Source organism: Megascapheus bottae, chromosome 4, assembly GCF_031878675.1.
Source record: "Megascapheus bottae isolate mThoBot1 chromosome 4, mThoBot2.hap1, whole genome shotgun sequence".
In the NCBI taxonomy this organism is placed as follows: domain Eukaryota; kingdom Metazoa; phylum Chordata; class Mammalia; order Rodentia; family Geomyidae; genus Megascapheus; species Megascapheus bottae.
Genome location: NC_143512.1, coordinates 7751174 through 7773385, shown reverse-complemented (window position 1 = coordinate 7773385; position 22212 = coordinate 7751174). Strand labels below are relative to the sequence as shown.

General features: G+C 37.8%; 1 protein-coding gene across 5 annotated transcripts in view; it reads left to right on the top strand.

Annotated features, from left to right (window-relative positions):
* Rbm27 (RNA binding motif protein 27) overlaps nt 1-22212 on the top strand; it is a 74088-nt gene that overhangs the window by 27543 nt on the left and 24333 nt on the right. For 2 of the 5 annotated variants that reach the window (XM_090331285.1, XM_090331284.1), the window contains exons 7-10: nt 354-647; nt 3356-3490; nt 10945-11109; nt 15221-15370. In XM_090331285.1, coding sequence (XP_090187411.1) covers nt 354-647; nt 3356-3490; nt 10945-11109; nt 15221-15370 — 744 coding nt within the window. The remainder of the gene's footprint in view (nt 1-353; nt 648-3355; nt 3491-10944; nt 11110-15220; nt 15371-22212) is intronic. The other 3 variants (XM_090331287.1, XM_090331286.1, XM_090331288.1) reach the window with 2 other exon arrangements.

Below are 22212 nucleotides of genomic sequence, written 5' to 3'. Positions count from 1 at the left end.
CAAATTATAGCTATTATAACTTTTATATTTCCTAGTCAAACCTAAGGTTTCACCCTGTGAGGCAAGCACTTACTTCATCATTAAACTTAAGTCACGGCCCCTCATTTCTTTTCTATCACTATAGAATGCATACATTTGTACCTTTTATTTTTAAATAGTGAATAAAGTCCTATTATAATTCCATTGTTAACTTATTACTCTAGTTCCCCAGTTAAGTTCTCTTTTCTAAGGCCAGTTTTCTTATGTATCCTTCTAAACACAGTCTGTGTATATGTACAGAATTGTAAATTATTAGAATAATGGGTTTTTCTGTTCTAAGTAGATAAAAAGATTTCTTTCTTTTATTCTTACAGAAAGAGGATTCTGTGTGCTTGGTGACCTTTGTCAATTTGATCATGGAAATGATCCTCTAGTTGTTGATGAAGTCGCTCTGCCAAGTATGATTCCTTTCCCACCCCCTCCTCCTGGGCTTCCTCCTCCACCACCTCCTGGAATGTTAATGCCTCCAATGCCAGGCCCGGGCCCAGGCCCTGGCCCCGGGCCTGGCCCTGGCCCTGGCCCTGGCCCAGGTCCTGGCCACAGTATGAGACTTCCTGTTCCTCAAGGACATGGTCAACCTCCACCTTCTGTTGTGCTTCCCATACCAAGTAAGTATGTTGGTTGAATCTTTGGTGATGAATTCTAAATTTTTAGAGGAACCTTGTCTCTTTTGAATAGTAATTCTGCTCCAAGTGTTTACAAAACAATAGAGGAATTTGGAACATATTCTCATAATTAATATGTTCTTTCTTTTTGACATGCATTGTTGTACAGTGTTATTTATAGTACTTCTGATATAAATTTTGTCTGTAATAGTCTATGCCATATTTAGTCAATAGAATTTTAAGATGTCAGAGTAAGAACAAATCTGTAATAACTTAATGAAATTTCCCAGTGTTTAAAGAAAAATCCCTTCAGGAATATTGAAGCCACACGTGGTAGTGCATACCTATTACCCTAGCTAACAGAGAATCTGAGAATAGGAAGATGGCAGTTTGAGGTTAGCCCAGACAAAAAGCTCATGAGACTTTTCAGTCGTTAACAGGGCACCTTTCATCCTAGCTCTAGTGGGAAGCCTAGAATAGATTGCTGTCCAGGTGCAGGCCTGAACACAAAGTGAGGTCCTATTTCAAAATAACCAGTGCAAAAATTGGCTGGAGGAATGGCTCATTGGGAGAGGGAGAGCACCTGCCTACCAAGTATAAGGTTCTGAGTTCAAACCCCAATAATTTCTACAAAACAAAATGTACTAAAATAGGTTTTGTTTTGTTTTGTTTTGTTTTTTCTTCTGCTAGTCCTGGGACTAAAACTCAGGGCTTAGGCATGTCTTTGAGCACTTTTGCTCAAGTCTAGCACTCTGCCACATGAGCCACAGTGCCACTTCTGGCTTTTTTCTCTGTATGTGGCACCGAGGAATTGAGCCCAGAGCTTCATTCATGTTAGGCAAGCATTCCACTACTAGGCCATATTCCAGGCCACACATTTTTTTAAAATTTAAATTTAGCAAGGATTTATGTAGCAGATGGAAAGTAGGCAGAAATAAAAGGGAAAAAGGAGCATTTATGTGATAGACAGGAAATGGGAATGGAGAGGCCCCTCCCCCATTTTTTTAATTTCTTTTTTTCTCCTTGTGGGGAAATGGGGATTGCACCCCAGGACCTTGAGCTTTTAAGACAAATATCAATCAAGTTATACCTCCAGACTGTACCTCCAGTCTGTTTTTGACTATTTTATATTGTGGTATAAACAATATAATTGCGACATTCAGAGATTTTCTAGATTAGTTGTTTTTTTGGGGGGGGCGGTGCTTTCTCAAGGCTAGAGCTGTACCACTTGAGCCACCACTTCCAGCTTTTTTCTATGTATGTGGTACTAAGGAATCGAACCCAGGTCTTTGTACATGCTAGGGAAGCACTCTATTACTAGGCCAAACTCTCGGCCCTTTTCTTTATATTTTATTTGAAAAATTTCGAGCAACCAAACAAGTTGCATTTGCTATCAGGTTTGTGTGTGTGTGTGTGTGTGTGTGTGTGTGTGTGTGTGTGTGTTGCTGGTTCTGAAATCTGGGTGTAGGTGCTGTCCCTGAGTTTTTTCAAGGTGAGCTCTCTACCATTTGACCCACAGCACCACTTCTGGCTTTATTTTTTTTGTTTTGTTTTGTGGGTCATGGGACTTGAATTAGGCCTGGGTGCTGTCCCTGAGCTCTTCAGCTCAAGGCTACCGCCCTACCTTTGAGCCAAGCCCCACTTCCCTTTTTCTATTTTTTTTTTTTTTTTTTTTTTTACTGGTCCTGCACTTGAGCTCGGGGCCTGAGCACTGTCTTTGGACTTTTTCAAGGCTTGAGCCTCAGCACCACTTCCAGCTTTTTTCTATATATGTGGTACTGAGGAATCAAACCCAGGTCTTTGTGCATGTTAGGCAAGCACTCTACCACTAGGCCAAACTCCCAGCCCTCTACTTCCCGTTTTCTAGAGGTTAATTGGAGATAAGAGTTTCAGGTCTTTGGTGCCTGGCTGGCTTTGAACCTTGATCCTCAGATCTCAGCCACCTGAGTAGCTAGGATTACAGGCATGAGCCGCCATGCCCAGCTACTTTTGGCTTTTTTGAGTAGCTTATATAAGAGTCTTATGGACTTTACTGCTTGGGCTAGCTTCAAAACCACGATCCTTAGATCTCAGCCTCCTGAGTAGGTTGGATTACAGATGTGAGCCACTGGTGCCAGGTTTTACTGTATTTGCATCATCACATAGCTTTCCATCTCTGCAGTTATTTCTCAGGTTTTCACCTGAAAGCGCAGACACTGAATTTATGATGATGTATATAGAAATTTATCATCACCTCAGAGACACCCAGTTCTGCTTTTTTTCCCCACTCTTAATTTTGCCTCTTGTAGAACTAAGAATGTCAACTTAATTTATTATTTCATCTTACAGTGGTGAAACTTGTGTACCTCTGTACCTTAATTCTATGCAAAGTCCATATAGAACTTTGTTTTATTTTATTTATTTGTTTGTTTTTGTCAGTAGTAGAGCTTGGACCCTAGTGTCTGGAGCGTGCGAGGCAAGTTAAGTTCTACTGCTTGCGCTACACCTAGCCCTTTTGTTTGTATTTTGATTTTGAGATAATGGTGCTAGGGAGCTGGTCTTGAACTTGTGATCCCTCCCTCTGTTTCTGCCTCTTCATTATAGCTAAGATTACAGTTATATACCATCATGCTCCAAATAAATCTTTTAAATATGGATATCTAAATTACTAGTGTATTTTTTTTTTTAAAGGAAACACTTATTCTGTGCCTCTCACTTTCTGTAATGTGTAGGGCCGCCCATATCACAGTCAAGCTTGATAAACACCCGTGACCAGCCTGGGACAAGCTCAGTGCCCAATCTTGCACCAGTGGGAGCAAGACTACCTCCTCCTCTACCCCAGAACCTCCTTTACACAGTATCAGAACGTAAGTGAATGCTTGCCTCAGACTTGCCAGGGTGTAGAAAAGCCTGGCATTGTCATACCAGTTTTAGCCCTTGAAAATTAATTTCTGTTATTGAGTATATTTTTGTATCCACAAAGCAGTTTACTATTTACTATTTTACTTTTGTGTGAAGTAAGAAAGAAAGCCAAGGGCTTCTGTTTTGGAGAAGTCTCCTCTGTTGCTACTGCCTTTAGTTTCCCCTAAAGGAAATGTTTTTGAAGCTTCTGAATTAATTTCTAAAACTTCTGGCCTGTGTTCCCAGGGATATACAGAAGTCAAGTAAACTATGCCTAGTAATTATTTAACTTGCATGTGGAAAATAGAAAGCATCATTTAAATTATAATGTTTAGGCTATTATACCATTTATATGTAATTATAAAGTGCTTTTTTTTTTACTCTTAATTTCTTTAAAAATATTTTTTAGGAAGTATTTGGTTGTTAAAAAATGTATACCAGATTATGAGACCTTTCTCTGCAGAATCATTTAACTATGTTTTGTACATAGCTGTTTATCATACAGTTTGTTTTGCCTCCTGCTTTTTTCTTCATCTCTTTCTTGAGCCCAGGTTAAAAATTTTAATTCCTTTACTAATTACTTCACAAGAACCTTGTGACCCTGAAGAAGATTCTCTCAAAATGACTGTAAAAATGCTGCTCACCTCTTTCTTTTTCTTTCTCTTTCTCTTTCTCGCTTTTTTTTTTTTTTTTTTTTTTTTGTCGTTGGTCCAAGTGGCTTGAACGCTGAGCCTGGGCACTGTCCCTGAGCTCTTCAGCTCAAGGATGCTGCCCGTTTTCTAGTGGTTAATTGGAGATAAGAGTCTCATGTTCTTTAGTATGGACTGACTGGCTTTGAACCTAGCTGGCTTTGAACCGAGATCCTCAGGTCTCAGCCTGCTGAGTATCTAGGATTACAGGCGTGAGCTACCACACCCAGCAAGGTTCTTTTGAAGAATAAATTAACTTGCATTAAGTGAAGGTAGAAAGCATCTAAAAAGCATCTAGCTTGTCATAAGCTGTAAGGATGAGGTATTATATCTCTCCTTTCCACCAGTTCTGTCCTTGTCAGTGGGAATAGATCCACCGAATCACCTGGAATCCAAATTTTTGCCCTTAAATCTTGTCTCTCTCTTTAATCTTAAAATCTTCCTCTTCCACCAGCTCTGTCCTTGTCAGTGGAAATAAGACCCACCAAATCACCTGGAATACAAACCTTTACATAATTAGTTCATTTTTTTCCCCTAGTGTATGTGGAGGAAAGTGGGTGGGGGTTCTTGGGCGTTGGAACTCAAGGCTTTTAGAATTTTACACATGCTCTCACTGTGCTGTCTTCATGGCCCTGCTTAGGTTTTCTAACTAATTGAAAATCCTCTCTTTTTCTTTGACATTTTTCTCTGTACTTTTGCCCTTATCAGCTTGCATTTGGCTTATGGCTACAACTTTCTTGATGCCCTCCCATGTAATGCTACTACATTTTTTGTGAGGTACTCATGTACATGCTCTCTCTCTCTCACACACACACACCCACAAACACAAACATACACACAGACTCATTCTTTCCAACCCCTCTTCTCTCATAGTACTAGGATCTGAACTCATAGCCTTGTGCTTGGTAGGCAGGCATTCTACTACTTGATCAATACTCTTACTTCCCTAGGTATTATTTCCTTTTGATGCATATTCTTATCTCCCCTAGGCATTATTTCCTTTTGCCCCATACTTGGCTTTGAACTTAGGATCTCGACTTACTGGGCAAGTGTTCAAGCACTTGCCACCAGCTCTGCTTTTTTTTTTTTAGTCTTTTTTTTTGTTGTTGTTCTAAAATAGTCATATTTATGCCCAGACCAGCATGGACCATATCTTTCTGTGTTTTTTCACCTGATTTTTTTTTTTTTTTCCCTCTTTGTTAGTTCTGGGGCTTGAACTCAGGATCTGGGCTCTGTCCTTTGACTATTTTTGCTCAAGGCTAGCACTCTGCCACTTGAGTCACAGCCCCTCTTCTGGCTTTTTCTTTATAGACGGTACCGAGGAATCGAACCCAGGGCTTTTTATATGCAGGCGGCATTCTACTACTAGGCTATGCTCGTGGCTCCTTTCTGGTGCTTTTTTAAATTCTTCTTTGGTAGCTATGATGACAGGTGTTTGCTACTATGCTCAAGTGTTATTGAATTGGTGGTCTCATGAACTGTTGTTCCCAACATGATTCATCTGTCCATCTGATCTCCTCCCAATAGCTAGAATTACAGATAGGAGCCACTGCTTCTGGCTTACCATTCTCCCCCCTATCCTGGAACTTGAACTCAGGGCCTAGGCACTGTTCTTGAGCCTTCTCAAGGCTAGTGTTCCACAGTTGAGCCACAGCACCACTTGTGGCCTTTTCTGTTGATATGGTTCTAAGGAATGGAATCCAGGGCTTCATGTAAGCATTCTACCACTAGGCCACACTCCTGGCCCCTTACCACTTTTTATTGGTAATCTTTTTTTTTTCTCTCTTTCCCAATATACTCCTTTTCTGATCAGACCAATTATGCTCTGTTTCACTGTTGTAACTTAGTTTTCTTCTTCCTTCTTCACTATTGCCTATCTGCTTTTTCTTTCAAGGCCCAATCATCTAAGTACTTTAGGAACATTATTACTGTATTATAAACTCATATAATCCAATCATTTGTAATGATATTTACATGCACAAGTATATGTGTATTCATATATATATATATATACATAGCCACAGATATATGACTACACATATATCTGTGTTTGTATATGTACATATCTATATCTGATTTCTTTTTATGTGTATGAATCTTATGTTCAGCTGACCTTCTTTAGAACAGAAATCTTACTTTAATATCCCTGTTTCACGTTTAGCATCTCAGTTCTCTAACGAGTGTGTTTTACGGTATTTATTCTATTGATAGTCTACTTATTTTAAAGCAGATATCAAGTATACATAAAATACAGCATAATGAACTCAGATGTGCCCATTTTAATGATGGTCCATGTAACCATTGTCCAGCCTCAACAGTTACCAGGTTGTGGCCAGTCTTCTTTCATCTGTTTCTACTTGAGTCAGTTGTTAATATTATTCCTTAATGTCCTTTGGACTTAAAAATATGAACAAGTGGATTATTTATCTCAGAGTCTGTAGATAGCTCCTTTTAAAAAATACTGTTAAAATTACTATTGTGACTTATAATGAGTATTCTGGTGTTCTTTTCAGTTGTGGGGCTTAAACTCAGAGCCTGGGCATTGTCCCTGAACTTTTTTTTTTTGCTCAAGGCTAGTGCTCTGCTACATTTTCGCACAGTGCCACTTCTGGTTTTCTGGTGGTTAATTGGAGGTAAAAGTCTCACAGACTTTCTTCCTTGGGCTGGCTTTGAACAGCAATTCTCAGATCTGTCTCCTGAGTAGATAGGATTACAGATGTGAGCCACAGGCACCTGGCTCCATTTTGTTTTAAATTACCATTCCTATATTGTTCAAATTTAATATTGAAATTCACTTTGTAAGTATTCAGCTTGGTTTTGAAAATCTGAGTTACACTTACTTCAGTTAATAAATTAACTTCGCTGGGTGCAGTGGCTCACACTTGTAATCTTAGCTACTCAGGAGACTGAGATCTGAGGATCTCGGTTCAAAGCCAGCCCGGGTACTAAAGAACGAGAGACTCTTATCGCCAATTAGCCACTAGAAAACTGGAAGTGGCACTGTGGCTCAAGGGGTAGGACGGTAGCCGGAGCTGAAGAGCTCAGGGACAGCGTCCAGGCCCAGAGTTTAAGCCCCACAACTGACTAAATAAATAAATAATGAATTAATAATTAATTTCTCAAGTATTTATTGAGTGCACACTTTGAGGTATTGCACTGGATACTAGGGAGCTGATAAGTGAGCTGTCAGACTTCATACAGCAAGAAGTCCATGTTCCTCCTGTCTTTAAAAAGGAAAATATTTTGTAAAGTATCAGTAGGTTTTTCTTAGGACAGAAGTTAAAAACATTTGTTTTGGGGCTGGCAGTTTGGCCTAGTGGTTAAAGTGCTTGCCTAGCATGCATGAAGACCCGGGTTCGATTCCTCGGTACCACATACATAGAAAAAAAGCCAGAAGTGGTGCTGAGGCTCAAGTGGTAGAGCTCTAGCCTTGAGAAAGTCCAAGGACAGTGCTCAGGCCCTGAGCTCAAGCCCTGGACTGGCAAAAACAAAAACAAAAACAAAAACATTTGTTTTAGGGGGTGGTGATACTTCTAATACAAGTTTGGGGATAAATAACATCAATTACTTCTTTTGTCATGGTAAGGACTGTATAGGATAGTATCTAGTATCTTTTCAGATTAAGAAATACACTTGAACACTGAAAGAAAAGATAAAAATCGCACAATAAAGAATACTTAATATTTGAGTATATAATACACTATTTTCCACTTATTTTTGTTCCAGTAAAAAGTGGTAACTTCTCATTGACATTTTTACTGCCTTATAGTTTTATATGCTGTGTCATTGTTTTTATATAGAGAATTGTTTGACAACTGAATATTTAAAAAATTATAGAATAAATACGTCAGAAATTTCACAGTTCTGCGCAAATTTGTTTTTATCACTTCTTAAAAACCTAAAAATTGATTCTAAAATGTATAGAGAAACTAGAAAACCCAGGAGGTAGTATGTAGCAATCTAAACACTAAACAAACTTGGAAGAGCATATATAGTTTGTCATAAATTTTTTTATATCTTTAAATTCAAGTCATTTTAAGATAGCCTAAAAAATCCTGTCTTTAAGACAGAAGTTGAAACTTTAATGAAAGGTTCTTAGATAAATAATTTAGAAATTAAAACTTGTTTTGGTTCAAATTATCAGCTTTATGTGTATTTTAATGTAATAGGGCATTTGATCTAAAAGTTTAACAAGTTGGAAGAGTTTAAATTATTAATGTTTTATTGCTATTGAAATTGCTGTCAAAATTCACAACCCATGACATATTTGTAGGTGAAAAAGAATCTCCTAAATGTTATATAGTTGTAAAAATTACGTAAAAAGGAACCTAGAAAAAGCAAAAGTGGTGCTATGGCACAAGTAATAGAGCTCTAGCCTTGAGAAAGCCCAAGGACACTGCTCAGGCCCTGAGTTGAAGCCCCAGGACTAGGGAAAACAAACCAACATTCATTTAGATTGTTTTGGAAGAGTACAGTTAAACAGTAAAAGCAAAAGAAAGTCCAACGAGGTATATACGCTTCCCAGTAATGCCATTTAAAAACTAATATGAAAGGGTCATAATTTAGAAAAACTCATGAGATTTTGTTGTTGGTTGATGTTGAGTCAGAACATCATAGATCCTTTGAATGTCACTTAAATAATGAGATGTCATTGAAATTATTTTGTAAGATGGCAAGATTGCATGTCTAGTAAGTTAACTGATTTTTTTTGGCCTGGGGGTATTGCTCAGGGTGTGATGGTCACTAAAGTAGATTTTATCCTCTCTTGAAGTCATCGGCTTGGTATACTTCCTAAACCTCTGCTCAGCTACAATCTCCTCCCCCTACCCTCCCCTTCCCCAAATGATCTTTTGTGTGTGAACATGTTGATCCTGGGGCTTGATCTCAGGGCCTAGATACTGTTCTGTTCCAGAGCTTTTTTGCTCAAGGTTAGTGCTCTACCACTTGAGCCTCCCTTCAGGCTTCTTGGTAGTTAACTGGAGAAAACAGTGTCAGACTCTGCTGCCCTGGTGCCTTTGAGTTGGGATCCTCAGATCTCAGCATCCTGAAGCTTGTATTACAGGTATGAGCTAATGGTACCCAGCCAACAAGTGGTTATTTTAAAATAAAGTCTCCCTCTGCCTTACACTTGATTTGATGACTGTTTCTTTGAAACAGACCATAAATACTGGATATGCCAAAAAGTAATAGTAGTATATAAATACTATATTTTGTAGACTGTGTATTAAGTTGAAAGTATTTCTTCATTTTTTAAGCTGAATTTATACAAATAACCTTTACTGTTCAGAAAGTACTTTTTCTATTATTAGCCACATAAAATTTCTAAAATACTATTTTTCTGTGAGATTTTCTCATTTATATCACATTTATCTGTGTTGACAATGGACTTTGTTTATAGAAAGTAAATTGGTATCTGATTTAGTCCTTGCATGTTATCTAGTCTTTCATCCCTTGTGGTTTACTTTGATTTATGTTGTATTATTTGTTATGTTGCTTGTTTCAATATGGATCTTCACCACTGACTTACAAAACTTGTCTTTTAGTTTGTTTACTTTGAGACAGTTATTGTTTTGATACACTTGGTACATTCTGTGGGTTGTCATAAATTTAAAGTAGTTCCATGGGCCGAGATTGTTCTTCCATTTTTTTTCCCCCTGAGCTTTCTACTTCATTCTTCTTATCCATCATTCTTTACAAGGAATTCTCTGCAGTAGACCAGCTTATAACTATTTTCAGTTGTTTTTGCAGTATAATGGCTGGATCTTTTTATTCTCATCACTAAATAGAAAACTGAATGATTACATTTGTTTCTTGTTCTATTAGGATACATTAAAAATCTTTAGAAATTTAGAAACAATATTTCATCATATGCTAAAACTTGTAAATACCCTCTATCTTGTGTTGTTATAGTGAATGACTGATTTGGGATATAAAGAAGGTATATGTCTCATACAACAGGGTTTCAGTGGTTAAAGAACTACTGAATAGTCAGAGCATGGCTTTGCTTTGTTCCTTGATACTTTGTATTTTTCTAACCTTGTTCTGCAGAATTTGGCTTCATTGTGTCTGTGTTCTTGTATTAGTGTATAAACAAGAAACACTAAGTGTATTTTCTTTCAAAACATGCTTGTTAATATTTGTGTAACAATGCTGCTCTGTTAGGGATTTTGTACTTTTTCTTTGGTTTTTGCTATTGACCCGCTCACAGGAAAGCATATTTATTTCTTGTTTTTTGTTTTTTCTTTTGAACATTTCGTATTTTCTGTGAAGGTATAGTTGTGCTTCCTTTCTTATTTCTTGATTTTTGTTTTTCTGGTCCCATATGTGGGAACCCCATGTATGGTATGGTTGCATGTGATGGTCTTTGTGTTAGCATAGCTCAGTGGACACCAAATTCTGTGTGAATAATAGCTAATGGTTCCTTTCTCTAATTGTATATTGTTGATTGTTCAGCTTTGGGTAAAGTCAGTACACAGTTGCTCTATTTCAGATTCTAAGAGGTGAAAATTATATAGTACTACCTCATTCTTTTTTTATACCTCGATTCAGTCTGACCAGTTGCATGGCTAAATCTTTGAGTTAGAAAGAATCTCAGTATCATCTTTCTCAGTTGCTGCTCCTGTGCATGTCATTTCTTTGTTCTTGGCTCAAAGTCTAAGGAACTAGCTTTATTGTCTAAGAGAAGCTTGTGACTCTCAATCCTAGCTGCCCTCCTATTCTTTCCTCTGTAGGACAGCCCATGTACTCTCGTGAACATGGTGCTGCTGCATCTGAGCGACTTCAGTTGGGGACACCGCCTCCTCTGTTGGCAGCTCGTTTGGTGCCACCTCGAAACCTCATGGGATCCTCCATTGGGTATCATACCTCAGTCTCCAGCCCCACCCCTCTGGTCCCAGGTAAGCTTTGCTAGAGATGGCTACCTGTCTCACTGACCTTTTGCATGATAAGCTGATCAGTCTAAGAGGTGACCTGGCGTTCTCATCTGCTACCACACATTCCTATGAAAGCTCATAGATAATTTTAGTCTCTGTTCTTCTGCTTCAGTTTGTCCCTTGTGGCTGCTGTGTGATTAGGCCTCCTGTGTGTGTGTGTCATCTCTGGTGTCCTCTACACTTACCTTCAGTGCCTCCGTAACAAAGTCACACGTAGTTCTTGAGCTACTTTCTAATCAGGTAGATGGGAAGATAATAATCTACTTGAGTGTTTCCTAATTAGTTCTATATTAGAAGAAAACAAGGTTAATTTTTCTTGCTGATTATAGAATAAACATGCCCCATACCTCCTGTTGTATAGCTATAGCATTGCATGTAATGTAGTAATTCTTCAAAACTTTCTTCCTATTGACCTATGTAATTTGAAAATTGGTGTGCTTTTGTTAGTGTCTTAGGAAAGTCTTTTTTTTCCCCCTTAGAGACGTTTTACACTTTGACTTTAGATTTCACTTCATCATAATTAACTGAAGGATTCTTTGTTTGTTTGTTTGTTTAAACAGCCTCTTTCTATGTAGCTTGGGCTACTCTCTTGCTACCTCAGCCTCCTGAGTGATAGAATTATAGGCTTGTGCCACCACGCCTGACTTGCTTGGTTTTGCTTGCTCAGCTGACATTTTACTAACTGAGATAGTGTTCCAATCTTTCATCTTCTTCTTCTTTTTTTAAATCAGTTGTTCTGTAGATGGAGTCTTGAAAACTTCCCTGACTAGCTGGCTTTGAACTACAGTCCTCCAGATTTCAACCTCCTGAGTAGCTAGGATTATAGTTGTGAGCCACTGGTACCCAGCTAACTGGGAATTTTTTATGTTGGTTGTATCAAATTGTATCTGAAAACTTTTATGCCAGGTGCTGATAGTTCATGCCTGCAATCCTAGATAGGTTGTTGAGCTCTGAGGATCAAGGTTCAAAGCCATTCTGGGGATGAAATTCCATGACACTTTTCTCTCTGAATAAACTACCCCAGAAAGCTGGAAGTAGATCTGTAGCGTAAGTGATAGAGTGCTAGCCTTGGGCAAAAGACACTCGGGAACAACACTGAGGCTCTAGGTTTAAGCCCCAGGAACAGCTAAACATACAAGAACCCCAAACGTTTTATTATAATATACTGTTTTTGTTTTTGTTTTTTCTTTTAAAGGAACCAGCCTAGTGACATTGTTCAAGCCTATAATCCTAGCTACTCAGTAGCCTGAAGTTAAATGATTGAAGTGCAAAGCCAGCTCAGGCTGGAAAGTTTTTGAGATTCTTATCTCTAGTAATATCTCATATCTTATAGACACCAAAAAAACCAGAAGTGGAGCTGTGTTCAGGTGGCAGAACATTAGCTAGCCTTGAAAAAAGCCAGGAGTTTGGCCTAGTGGTAATGTGCTTGCTTACTGTGTACAAAGACCCTGGTTTGATTCTTCAGTACCGTATGCATAGGAAAAAAAAAAGAAAAAGCTGGAAATGGTGCTGTGGCTCAAGTGGTAGAGCTCTAGCCTTGAGAAAGCCTAAGGACAGTACTCAGGCCCTGAGTTCAAGCCCCAGGACTAGCAAATGCACACAAAAAAAGATGAATCAACATTTATTTTGTAAGTTAGTCCATAGAGCATATAATCTTTAGAATTGACATTTGTATCTATGGCAGCTATTGTTTTATGTGTCAGCTTCAAAGTATATAAATTTTAAATATATTTAAGCAAGTCGAGATTTGCTTTGTTAAGCTATATATCATTACAATTTATGTTTCTCTTGGTAGGAATTATATACAGTTAAAAACTGTCTTTGAGCCCATTTCTTGAACAAAAATTAAAAAGATCAGGACAGAAACTGAAATAGTGCGAAGCTCAGAGAATACTCTTGGTATATAATTGTATCATAGCTTTCTAACTATTGAAGTGAGTCATTTGATTTTTGTAACCAACCATTGTCAGACAACTTTGGCTCAATGCAAGCTTTGAAAATGGAAGACAAATTCTATAATAAGAACATCATTGTGACAATAATTTACGAGGTTTTCCAAGCTGTCCTCCTTCTGAAGAAGGTAGTATAAATGGCTCTGATGTCTGACTTTCAAAATTGGTTTAACATTTTATTTGAAGAAGCCAATCTTAAAATCTATTCATACCCTTTCTATACAACTCCATAAGCTGTGAGGACTGTGAGAAGGTATACTGACCAGCAGTTCTTGTTCACGTTCTAATACCAGATGTCACAGAATCACTTAGGTTTCAATGGTGTTTTCTTGTTTAGATTCAGGTTAGTCTATTGACCCTTTGTGAAAGGGGAGGATTTGCTGATGAGTTTGGTGTTAGGGACTATAGTATTCACAGGAAAGATTTTCTGTAAGAACATTGAGAGTAAGAAATTTACATTGGGGACTAGTGAATCCTAGTAGTGCTTATTACTTCCATTGACCGCCTTTGGAGTTATAGGTACATATTGTAGGGTACATACTGCTGATCTTATACACTGAACCCCAGTAGTGACTTCAATAAAGATTTAAATGTGTCTTGTAGCTTACACTTGGTGTGGATTACTTTAAGGAATTTTTTCATTACAAAAAAAGTAAGACTGGACTTCTAAATTCTAATTATGAAAGTCAGTATAGACAACCTTTGCGTTTTATGGACTGAAGGGGATAAATGCCATTTGTTTTCCTTTTTAGAATTTCTTGCAGAATTGCTTTTAACACCAGTAAAATTGCTAATTTAACATTAGACTTTTTAAAATGGGCTTTTAAAACAGTAATTAAACAGGGGAAACAGAAATTAAAAAAATGAACTGGTGAGCTGGGTACTGGTGGTTCATGCTTATAATCCTACCTACTCAGGAGGCTGAGGTACGCAATTCCAGTTCCAAGACAGCCCAGGCAGAAAAGTCTGCCAGACTCGTTATCTCCAATATACCAATAAAAAAGGCAGAAATGGAGCTGTGGCTTAAGTGGTAGAGTGCTAGCTTTGAGCAAGAGAGCTCACGGACAGCACCCAATCCCTGAATTCAAGCCCCAGGACTAGCGCGCGCGCACACACACACACACACACACACACACACACACACAAATAATAATAATTGAAGAGGGGTGGTAATAACATAATTATTGCAACTATAAATGTGAATTTTATCTGACCAAATTCTTTTTTTGAAATGTGCTTTATTTTATTTTTTGCCAGTCTTGAGGCTTAAACTCAGGGCCTGGGCACTGTCTTTGGGCTTTCTCAAGGCTAGCACTCTACTACTTGAGCCATAGCACTCACTACCTTTGGCTTTTTCTCTGGATATGGTAATGAGGAATCAAACCTAGGGCTTCATGCATGCGAGGCAAGTACTCTACCACTAGGCCACATTCCTGGACCTTAAATGTGCTTTACATATGAAGCCAGTTATTGTCTTTCCAGTTTAAAGTGTAAATCAAATGAATATGTTGATACATTTTTTTCTCTTCCTAATTAGGAAAGCTATGAGGAAGGCTAGGCATGGTAGCTCACATTCAATGTTGGTGAAATTTGAAGGATTGTGATTTGAAACCAGCTTAGGCAAAAAGGGAGACTCTGTCATGAAAGTGTACATTGGCACTTGCATGTAATACCTGTTACATATGAGGCAGAGGTAGGAAGATTGTGATCCATGGCCAGCAAGTGAGACTCTATCTGAAAAACTACAAAACTAGAAAGTCTGAGGACATACCTCAGGTGCTTGTAGACTGAATTAAAAAAAAAATACCTAGAAGTTGAAACCTAACATTCAAATACATGAACATTTATCTCAAAAATATGCATTGAAGTTCAAGTTAGTTTATTAATTTATAAGACCGAGATGGCTTAATGAGTTTTGGGATATTTATAAGCATTTGAGAAATAATATGATTCATGGCAGCTCTGTTTTTTATTTCCAGAAGTAGTATACTGTAACTTAAGTGAAATATAAATATACTGATATACTTACATTTGTTGAAGAACATGTTTCTTTAGTATTTTAAAGTAAATGAGAAATATTTTTTATTTCTGGCCTATTTAACATATGTTTTATTTTCCTTCAGATACTTACGAACCGGATGGTTATAACCCAGAAGCTCCTAGTATTACCAGTTCTGGTAGATCACAGTACAGACAGTTCTTTTCAAGGACACAGACACAGCGCCCTAATCTAATTGGTTTAACATCTGGAGACATGGATGCAAATCCAAGAGGTGAGACCTTTTTCTGATGGTAAATGTGTAGCAGTTGTAAGAGAGTTGTTGGGTTTGTACTTCTCACCTTATTCGAGGAAATTAGTGGTACTTGTACTCTTTGAAAGGCACTTTGCGATCATTTCAAATGTTTCTCATAGCTTTGTCTCCCAATCTTAAATTACAGTATATTTTAAAAAGACAGTGTGCTTTTTTTTGGGGGGGGGGGGGATGAGTTGGTTGTGGGGATTGAGTTTAGGGCCTAGTGCTGTCCCTGAGCTCTTTTGCTCAAGGCTAGCTACTCTACCACTTCCAGCCTTTTCTGCTTTTGTTATACTGAACCTAGGGCTTCATGCATGCTAGGCAAGTACTCTACTACTAAGCCATATTCCCAGCCCATGTCTAGTTTTTGGTGGTTAATTAGAGATAATAGTCTCATGTACTTTTCTGCCTGGGCTGGCTTTGAGCTGTGATCCTCAGAACTCACCCTTTCTGAGTAGTTAGGATTACAGCTGTGAGCTACCAGTGCCTGACTTGTTTTGTTTTGTTTTTGTAGGCTCTTAGCTATGTACTGACACTGTGCTAGACATTAGGCATAAAAAAAGATGAAATGGAGGCCAGGAGTTTGGCCTAGTGGTAGAGTGCTTGCCTAGCATGCATAAAGACCCAGGTTTGATTCCTCAATACCACATACATAAAAAAACAAACCGGAAGTGGTGCTGAAGCTCAGGTGAGCTCTAGCCTTGAGAAAGTCCAAGGACAGTGTTCAGGCCCTGAGCTCAAGCCCAGGATTACCCCCCCCCCCAAAAAAAAAAAAGATGAAATGACTGTTTCCCTCAAAGAAAGGATCATTTAAGGGTTTACTTTGGAGCTGGGCATAGGGGCACAGGCCAGTAATCCTAGTGTTTGGCTGAGGCAGAGAATCATGAGTTAGAGCTAGCTTAAACTATGTAGCAAGTTCCAGGCCAGCCTAAGCTATTAAATGAAACTACATTATTTGACACTTTACCACTTAATGATTACAACCATTAGCAAAGTCCTGTTACAAACCACAATTCTCAAAAATAAAGCCAAAATAAATTACAGGCATTAATCTTTTTTTCTTTTTTTGGCCAGTCCTGGGGCTTGAACTCAGGGCCTGAATTCTGACCTTGGGCTTTCTCAAGGCCAGCACTCTACTACTTGAGCTATAGCACTACTTTAGGCTTTTTCTATGTACGTGGTACCAAGGAATTGAACCCGGATCTCTGTATGTTAGGCAAGCACTCTACCACTAGGCCAAACTCCTGGCCCAGGCATTTATCTTTAATGTAGCTTAATAATCATGTTATTCTTAAAAGATTGTTAATCAGGTATGATAACATTTTAGTTCCTTGTTATTACAGTGAAATTTCCAGAATTTAATTTTATTTTACCTAACTCTGTGCCTTAGGATATTTTTCATATTAAATATGGTGAACATTTTTCCATTTTTGTCTATCCTGAGTTTGTTTATTCTTTATTGGCATTGACACCATTATTACCACTATGGCAGATTTTGTGGCAGGATTATATCAAATTCGCATGCACATTCACAAATACATACATATGCTTGTGTACCTTATAACAACTCCATGAAAGAGGTGGTACTGTTTTAATTCTGCTTTTGCAGGTGAAGACAGACTCAGAGGGATTAAAGAATTTGTACAGGTTACTCAACTATTAAGTGATAGTAGAATTTGAGGCCAGGCTCATTCCTCTAACCTCAGCTATCCAACAGGACATGGAGATTGGATTGGTTCATTACCAGCCCATGAAAAAAGACTCCTGTCTCAATCAATAAGCTGAGTATAATGGCATGTGTCTGTCATTCCAGCGGGAAAAAAATGTCTGCTTAGCAAGCTCCCCTAGTACTACCTAAAAGGAAAATAAAAAGCCACCTAGGCTTTTTTTTTTTTTTTAGTGGGGAGGCCTGAAATTTTGTTATTAAAGAATTTATTAACATTAATTTTTATATCATATTTCAAATGACATATTTAACAAACAATTATTCAAGAAGGGAATCTATATACAATCATTGGTTCTTAGATTTTAGAACATAATTAAAATTAGGCTGAGGGTTTGTATGTCATAGATACATATCAATCTATATAATAAAACATTATGTCTATAGAGTCATAAGTTTTTTAATTAAAGAATTTATTAACATTGATTTTTACATCATATTTCAAATGACATGTTTAACAAACGAGTGTTCAAGAAGGGAATCTATATACAACCATGGCACTTAGTTTTTAGGACATAATCAAAATTAGGCTAAGGGTTTGTATATCATAGATACATATTAATTTATGAAATAAAACATTATGTGTATAGAGTCATAGGTTTTTATGTCTATGTAGTTGTGTTTATATTTCCTGTTTCATGTCCATAGCATTGGGTATGCAAATACTAAGTCCTCGCTCTTGTACTGTTTGGATCTAATAGCCACATATTAAGGATACCATGTGCCTTCTGTTCCTTTGGTCTTGACTTGTCTCACTCAACATGATTCACTCTAGATTCATCCACTTCCCTGCAAATGCCATTATTTTATCTTGTCTGTTGGCTATGTAGAATTCCATTGTATGTGTATATATATATATGTATATATATATATATATATATACCACATACCACATTTTCTGTATCCATTCATCTGCAGTAGGGCATCTGGATTGTTTCCATCACCTGGCTATTGTGAATAGTGCAGAGATAAACAGGTGTCCTTATCATATCTTGGGTTGTGATGTTCAGGATAGATGCCCAGGAGTGGTATGGCGGGATCATAGGGAAGATCAATTTTCAGTTCTTTAGGAAACCTCCACACTGCTCTCTCGAGTGGCTGAACTAGCCTACAATCCCACCAGCAGTGCAGTAGGGTTCCTTTTTTCCCTACAACCCCGCCAGCATCTGTGATTGTCTGAGTTCCAAATCTTGGCCATTCTTGTTGGGGTAAGGTGGTATCTTAGGGTTGTTTTATTTGCATTTCCTTTATGACCATGGGTGATGAACATGTTCTCATATGCTTTTCTGCCATTTTAATCTCTTCTTCTAAAGTCTCTCTTTAGTTCCCTTGCCCATTTAGTGAATGGTTTGTTGGGTTTGGGAGGGGAATTAGTTTCTTGAGTTCCCTGTAGATACTGGATATTAAGCATTTGTCAGATGTATTATTGGTAAATACCTTTTCCCAGTTGGGTTGGCTGTCTCTCTACTTTTTGTGGCTATGCTTTTATCTGTGCAGAACCTTTTTATTTTTAGGTAGGCCCATTTATTGAATCTCTCTCCAATCTGTTGTGACCCTGGGATTCTGTTCAGGAAGTTTTTGCCTGTGCCTATGAGTTCCAGTGTCTCTCCTACTCTATCATGTAGTAGTTTCACGGTTTCTGGTCTGACATTGCGGTCTTTGATCCACTTTGAGTTAATGCTTGTGCATGGTGAAAGGCTAGGGTCAATTTTTAGTTTTCTGCATGTGGCTGCCCAGTTTTGCCAGCAGCAATAATTGAGTAGACTGTGTTTGTTCCACTGTATATCTTTGGCTCCTTTGTCAAATACAAGTTGACTATAGGTATGTGGTTCTATTTCTGAGTCTTCTGTTTGTTTCACTGATCTTCTGGTCTGTTTTTGTGCCAATACCAAGTGGTTTTTGTTATTATGGCTCTATAGTAGAGTTTGAAGTCTGGTATAGTAATACCACCTGCATTGCTCTTTTTGCCTAGAATTGTTTTGGCTATTCTAGGTCTTTTCTTGTTCCATATGAACCTTTGGATTGTATCTTCTATTTCAGTAAAGAATGTCTTTGGGGTTTTGATGGGGATTGCATTGAATTTGTGTATCAATTTTGGCAGTATGGCCATTTTCACTATATTGGTTCTCCCTACCCATGAACATGGGTGTCTTTCCATTTCCTGGTGTCCTCTTTAATTTCTTTTGTTAGGCTTTTATAGTTTTCATTAAATAATTCCTTTACGTCTTTGATTAAATCCTAAGTATTTTATTCTTTTGGGGGCTATTGCAAATGGGATCTTTTTCTTGATTTGTCCTTCTGTTTGTGTATTGTTGGCATACAAGAAAGCTACTGACTTGCAAGTTACTTTTGTATCCTGCCACTTTGCTAAAGTGATTTATTCTAGGTGTTTGGGAGTGGAGCTTATTGAGTCACTTAGGTAGAGGATCATGTCATCTGCAAATAGGGATAGTTTAATTTCTTCTTTCCCTATGTGGATCCCTTTGATGTCCTTCTCTTGCCTTATTGCTCTGGCTAATGGTTGCAGCACTATATTGAAGAGAAGTGGAGAGAGTGGGCATCCCTGTCTACTTCCTGATTTTAAGGTAAATGGCTCCAGTCTTTCTCCATTTAGTATAATATGGCTGTAGGTTTTTCATATATGGCTTTAACCATTTAATCATTCCTATTTTTTCTAGTACTTTCAACATGAATGGATGTTGTATTTTGTCAAATGCCTTCTCTGCATCCAGAGAAATTATCATATGATTCTTTTCCTTAGATCTATTGATATGATGAATTACATTGATTGATTTGCGAATGTTAAACCAGCCTTGCATCTGTGGGATGAAGCCTACTTGATCGTAGTGTATAACTTTTAAAATTTATTTCTGGATTCTGTTGCCTAGTATTTTATTGAGGAGTTTTGTGTCTGTGTTCATTAGGGAGACAGGTCTGTAGTTCTCTTTTTTTTTTTTTTTTTTGCCAGTCCTGGGCTTGAGCTCAGGGCCTGAGCACTGTCTTTGGACTTTCTCAAGGCTAGAGCTCTACAACTTGAGCATCCGCACCACTTCCAGCTTTTTTCTATGTATGTGGTACCGAGGAATCGAACCTGGGTCTTCATGCATGCTAGGCAAGCACTTTAACCACTAGGCCAAACTCCCGGCCAGTTCTCTTTTTTTTTTTGTTGGGTCTTTCCCTCGTTTGGGGATGAGTGTAACATTAGCTTCATAAAATGAGTTTTTATTGGTTCTATTTCTCAGAAGAGTTTCAAGAGTATAGATGTTACTTCATCTTTAAAAGTCTTGTAGAATTCCGCAGTGAAACCGTCTGGACCTGGGCTCTTTTTGGTTGGCATTTCCCTGATTGCTTCTGCTATTTCCTTGGATGAAACTGGTTTGTTCAGTTTGTTTACTTTATCATTTTTCAATGCAGGTCGCCTATATTTATTTAAGAAGTCATCCATTTCTCCAGATTTTTTTGTTTCTTTGAATATAGGCCCTGGTAGTACTTATTCATAATGGACTGAATTTCTTGGATATCGGTCGTGATTGTTCCTGTGGGGGTCTCTAATCTTGTTTGAGTCTCCCCTCTCCTTTTTTTGATTAATCTTGTCAGGGGTCTGTCAATTTTGTTGACTCTTTCAAAGAACCAACTTTTTGATTTATAAATTTTATGTATAGTGGATCTTATTTCAATCTCTGATATTTCTGATTTTATTTTTGCTATTTCTGTCCTTTTAGTTGTTTTAGAATTAACGTTTTCTTGCTCCTCTAGGTGCTTCAATTTCTTTCTTAGGTTATTTACGTGCTCTTCTTCTGTCTTTTTAATATGGGCTCCTAGTGCAATAAATTTGCCCCTGAGAACTGCCTTTGCTGTGTCCCATAAGTTCCTTTGTGATGTATCTTGATTGTCATTACATTCAAGAAAGTTTTGAATTTCTTCTTTGATTTGTTCTGTAACCTAGGAGTTATTCCGAAGTGTGTTGTTCAGCCTGCAAATGTTTGAATGTTTTTTTTACCTTTTACCGTGTTGTTTAGAACTGGTCTGACTCCACTGTGATCAGATAGAATGCATGGGATTATATCAGTCCTCTTGTGTCTGCTTAAGTTTTCTGTATGAACTATTATATGATCTATTTTGGAGTGTGTTCCATGTGCTGCTGAGAAAATTGTATAAAGACTGTGTATATCTGTTAAGCCCAGCTGGGCTATGGTGTGGTTTAAATTGATGGTTTCTTTGCTTATCTTTTGTTGAGTTGACCTGTCATTTGGTGAGAGTAGCATATTGAAGTCTCCCACTATAACTGTGTTTGAGTCTATCTTGTTCTGTAATTCTAAGACAGTTTGCTTGACAAATTTGGGTGCTCCCTTGTTGGGGGAGTAAATGTTTATAACTGTAATATTCTGGGTATGGGTTGTACACTTTACTAATATGTGGTGGCCATCTTTATCTTTATGTACTGATTTTACTGAGAAGTTAATTTTGTCAGAGATTAAGATTGCTACTCCTGCTTTTTTTTGCACAGTGTGTTAGAGTGGGAAATTCTTTTCTATCCTTTTACTTGGAGTTTGTTTCTGTCTTTGGCAGCGAGGTGTGTCTCTTGGAGGCAACATATGGATGGGTCTTGTTTCTTAATCCAGTCTGTTGTTCTGTGTCTTGATTGGATTGTTCAGCCTGTTCACATTTAGGGAAATTATGGAGAAAGGGTTAATGTCCTTTGTCATTATTTTTACTTCTGAGTTTTTCTTTTTTTTCCCATTTTGTGTTTAGTGATTTATAGGTGATTGCTTCTTGATGGGGGTTCTTACTGTTCTGCAGTTTGTTCTTGATTATTTAATATTTTTTTGTAGTGCTGGTTTAGTGTGCATGTATTCATATAGTTTCTCTTTGGGATGAAATATTCTTGTTTCTTCCTAAAATGTAAATGGATTTATCAGTTTGGGTTGGCAGTTGTTGATTTTCAGGGCATGAATGATATTTTTCCAAGCTTTTCTTGCATTTAGGGTTTGCGTGGAGAGGTCTGCAGTTATTCTCTTTTTTCCCCCCATTGTAGTAGCTCTTTATTTGTTTTGCGGCATTTAAGTTCAGCTCCGTAGTATTTGGATCTAATGTTTTT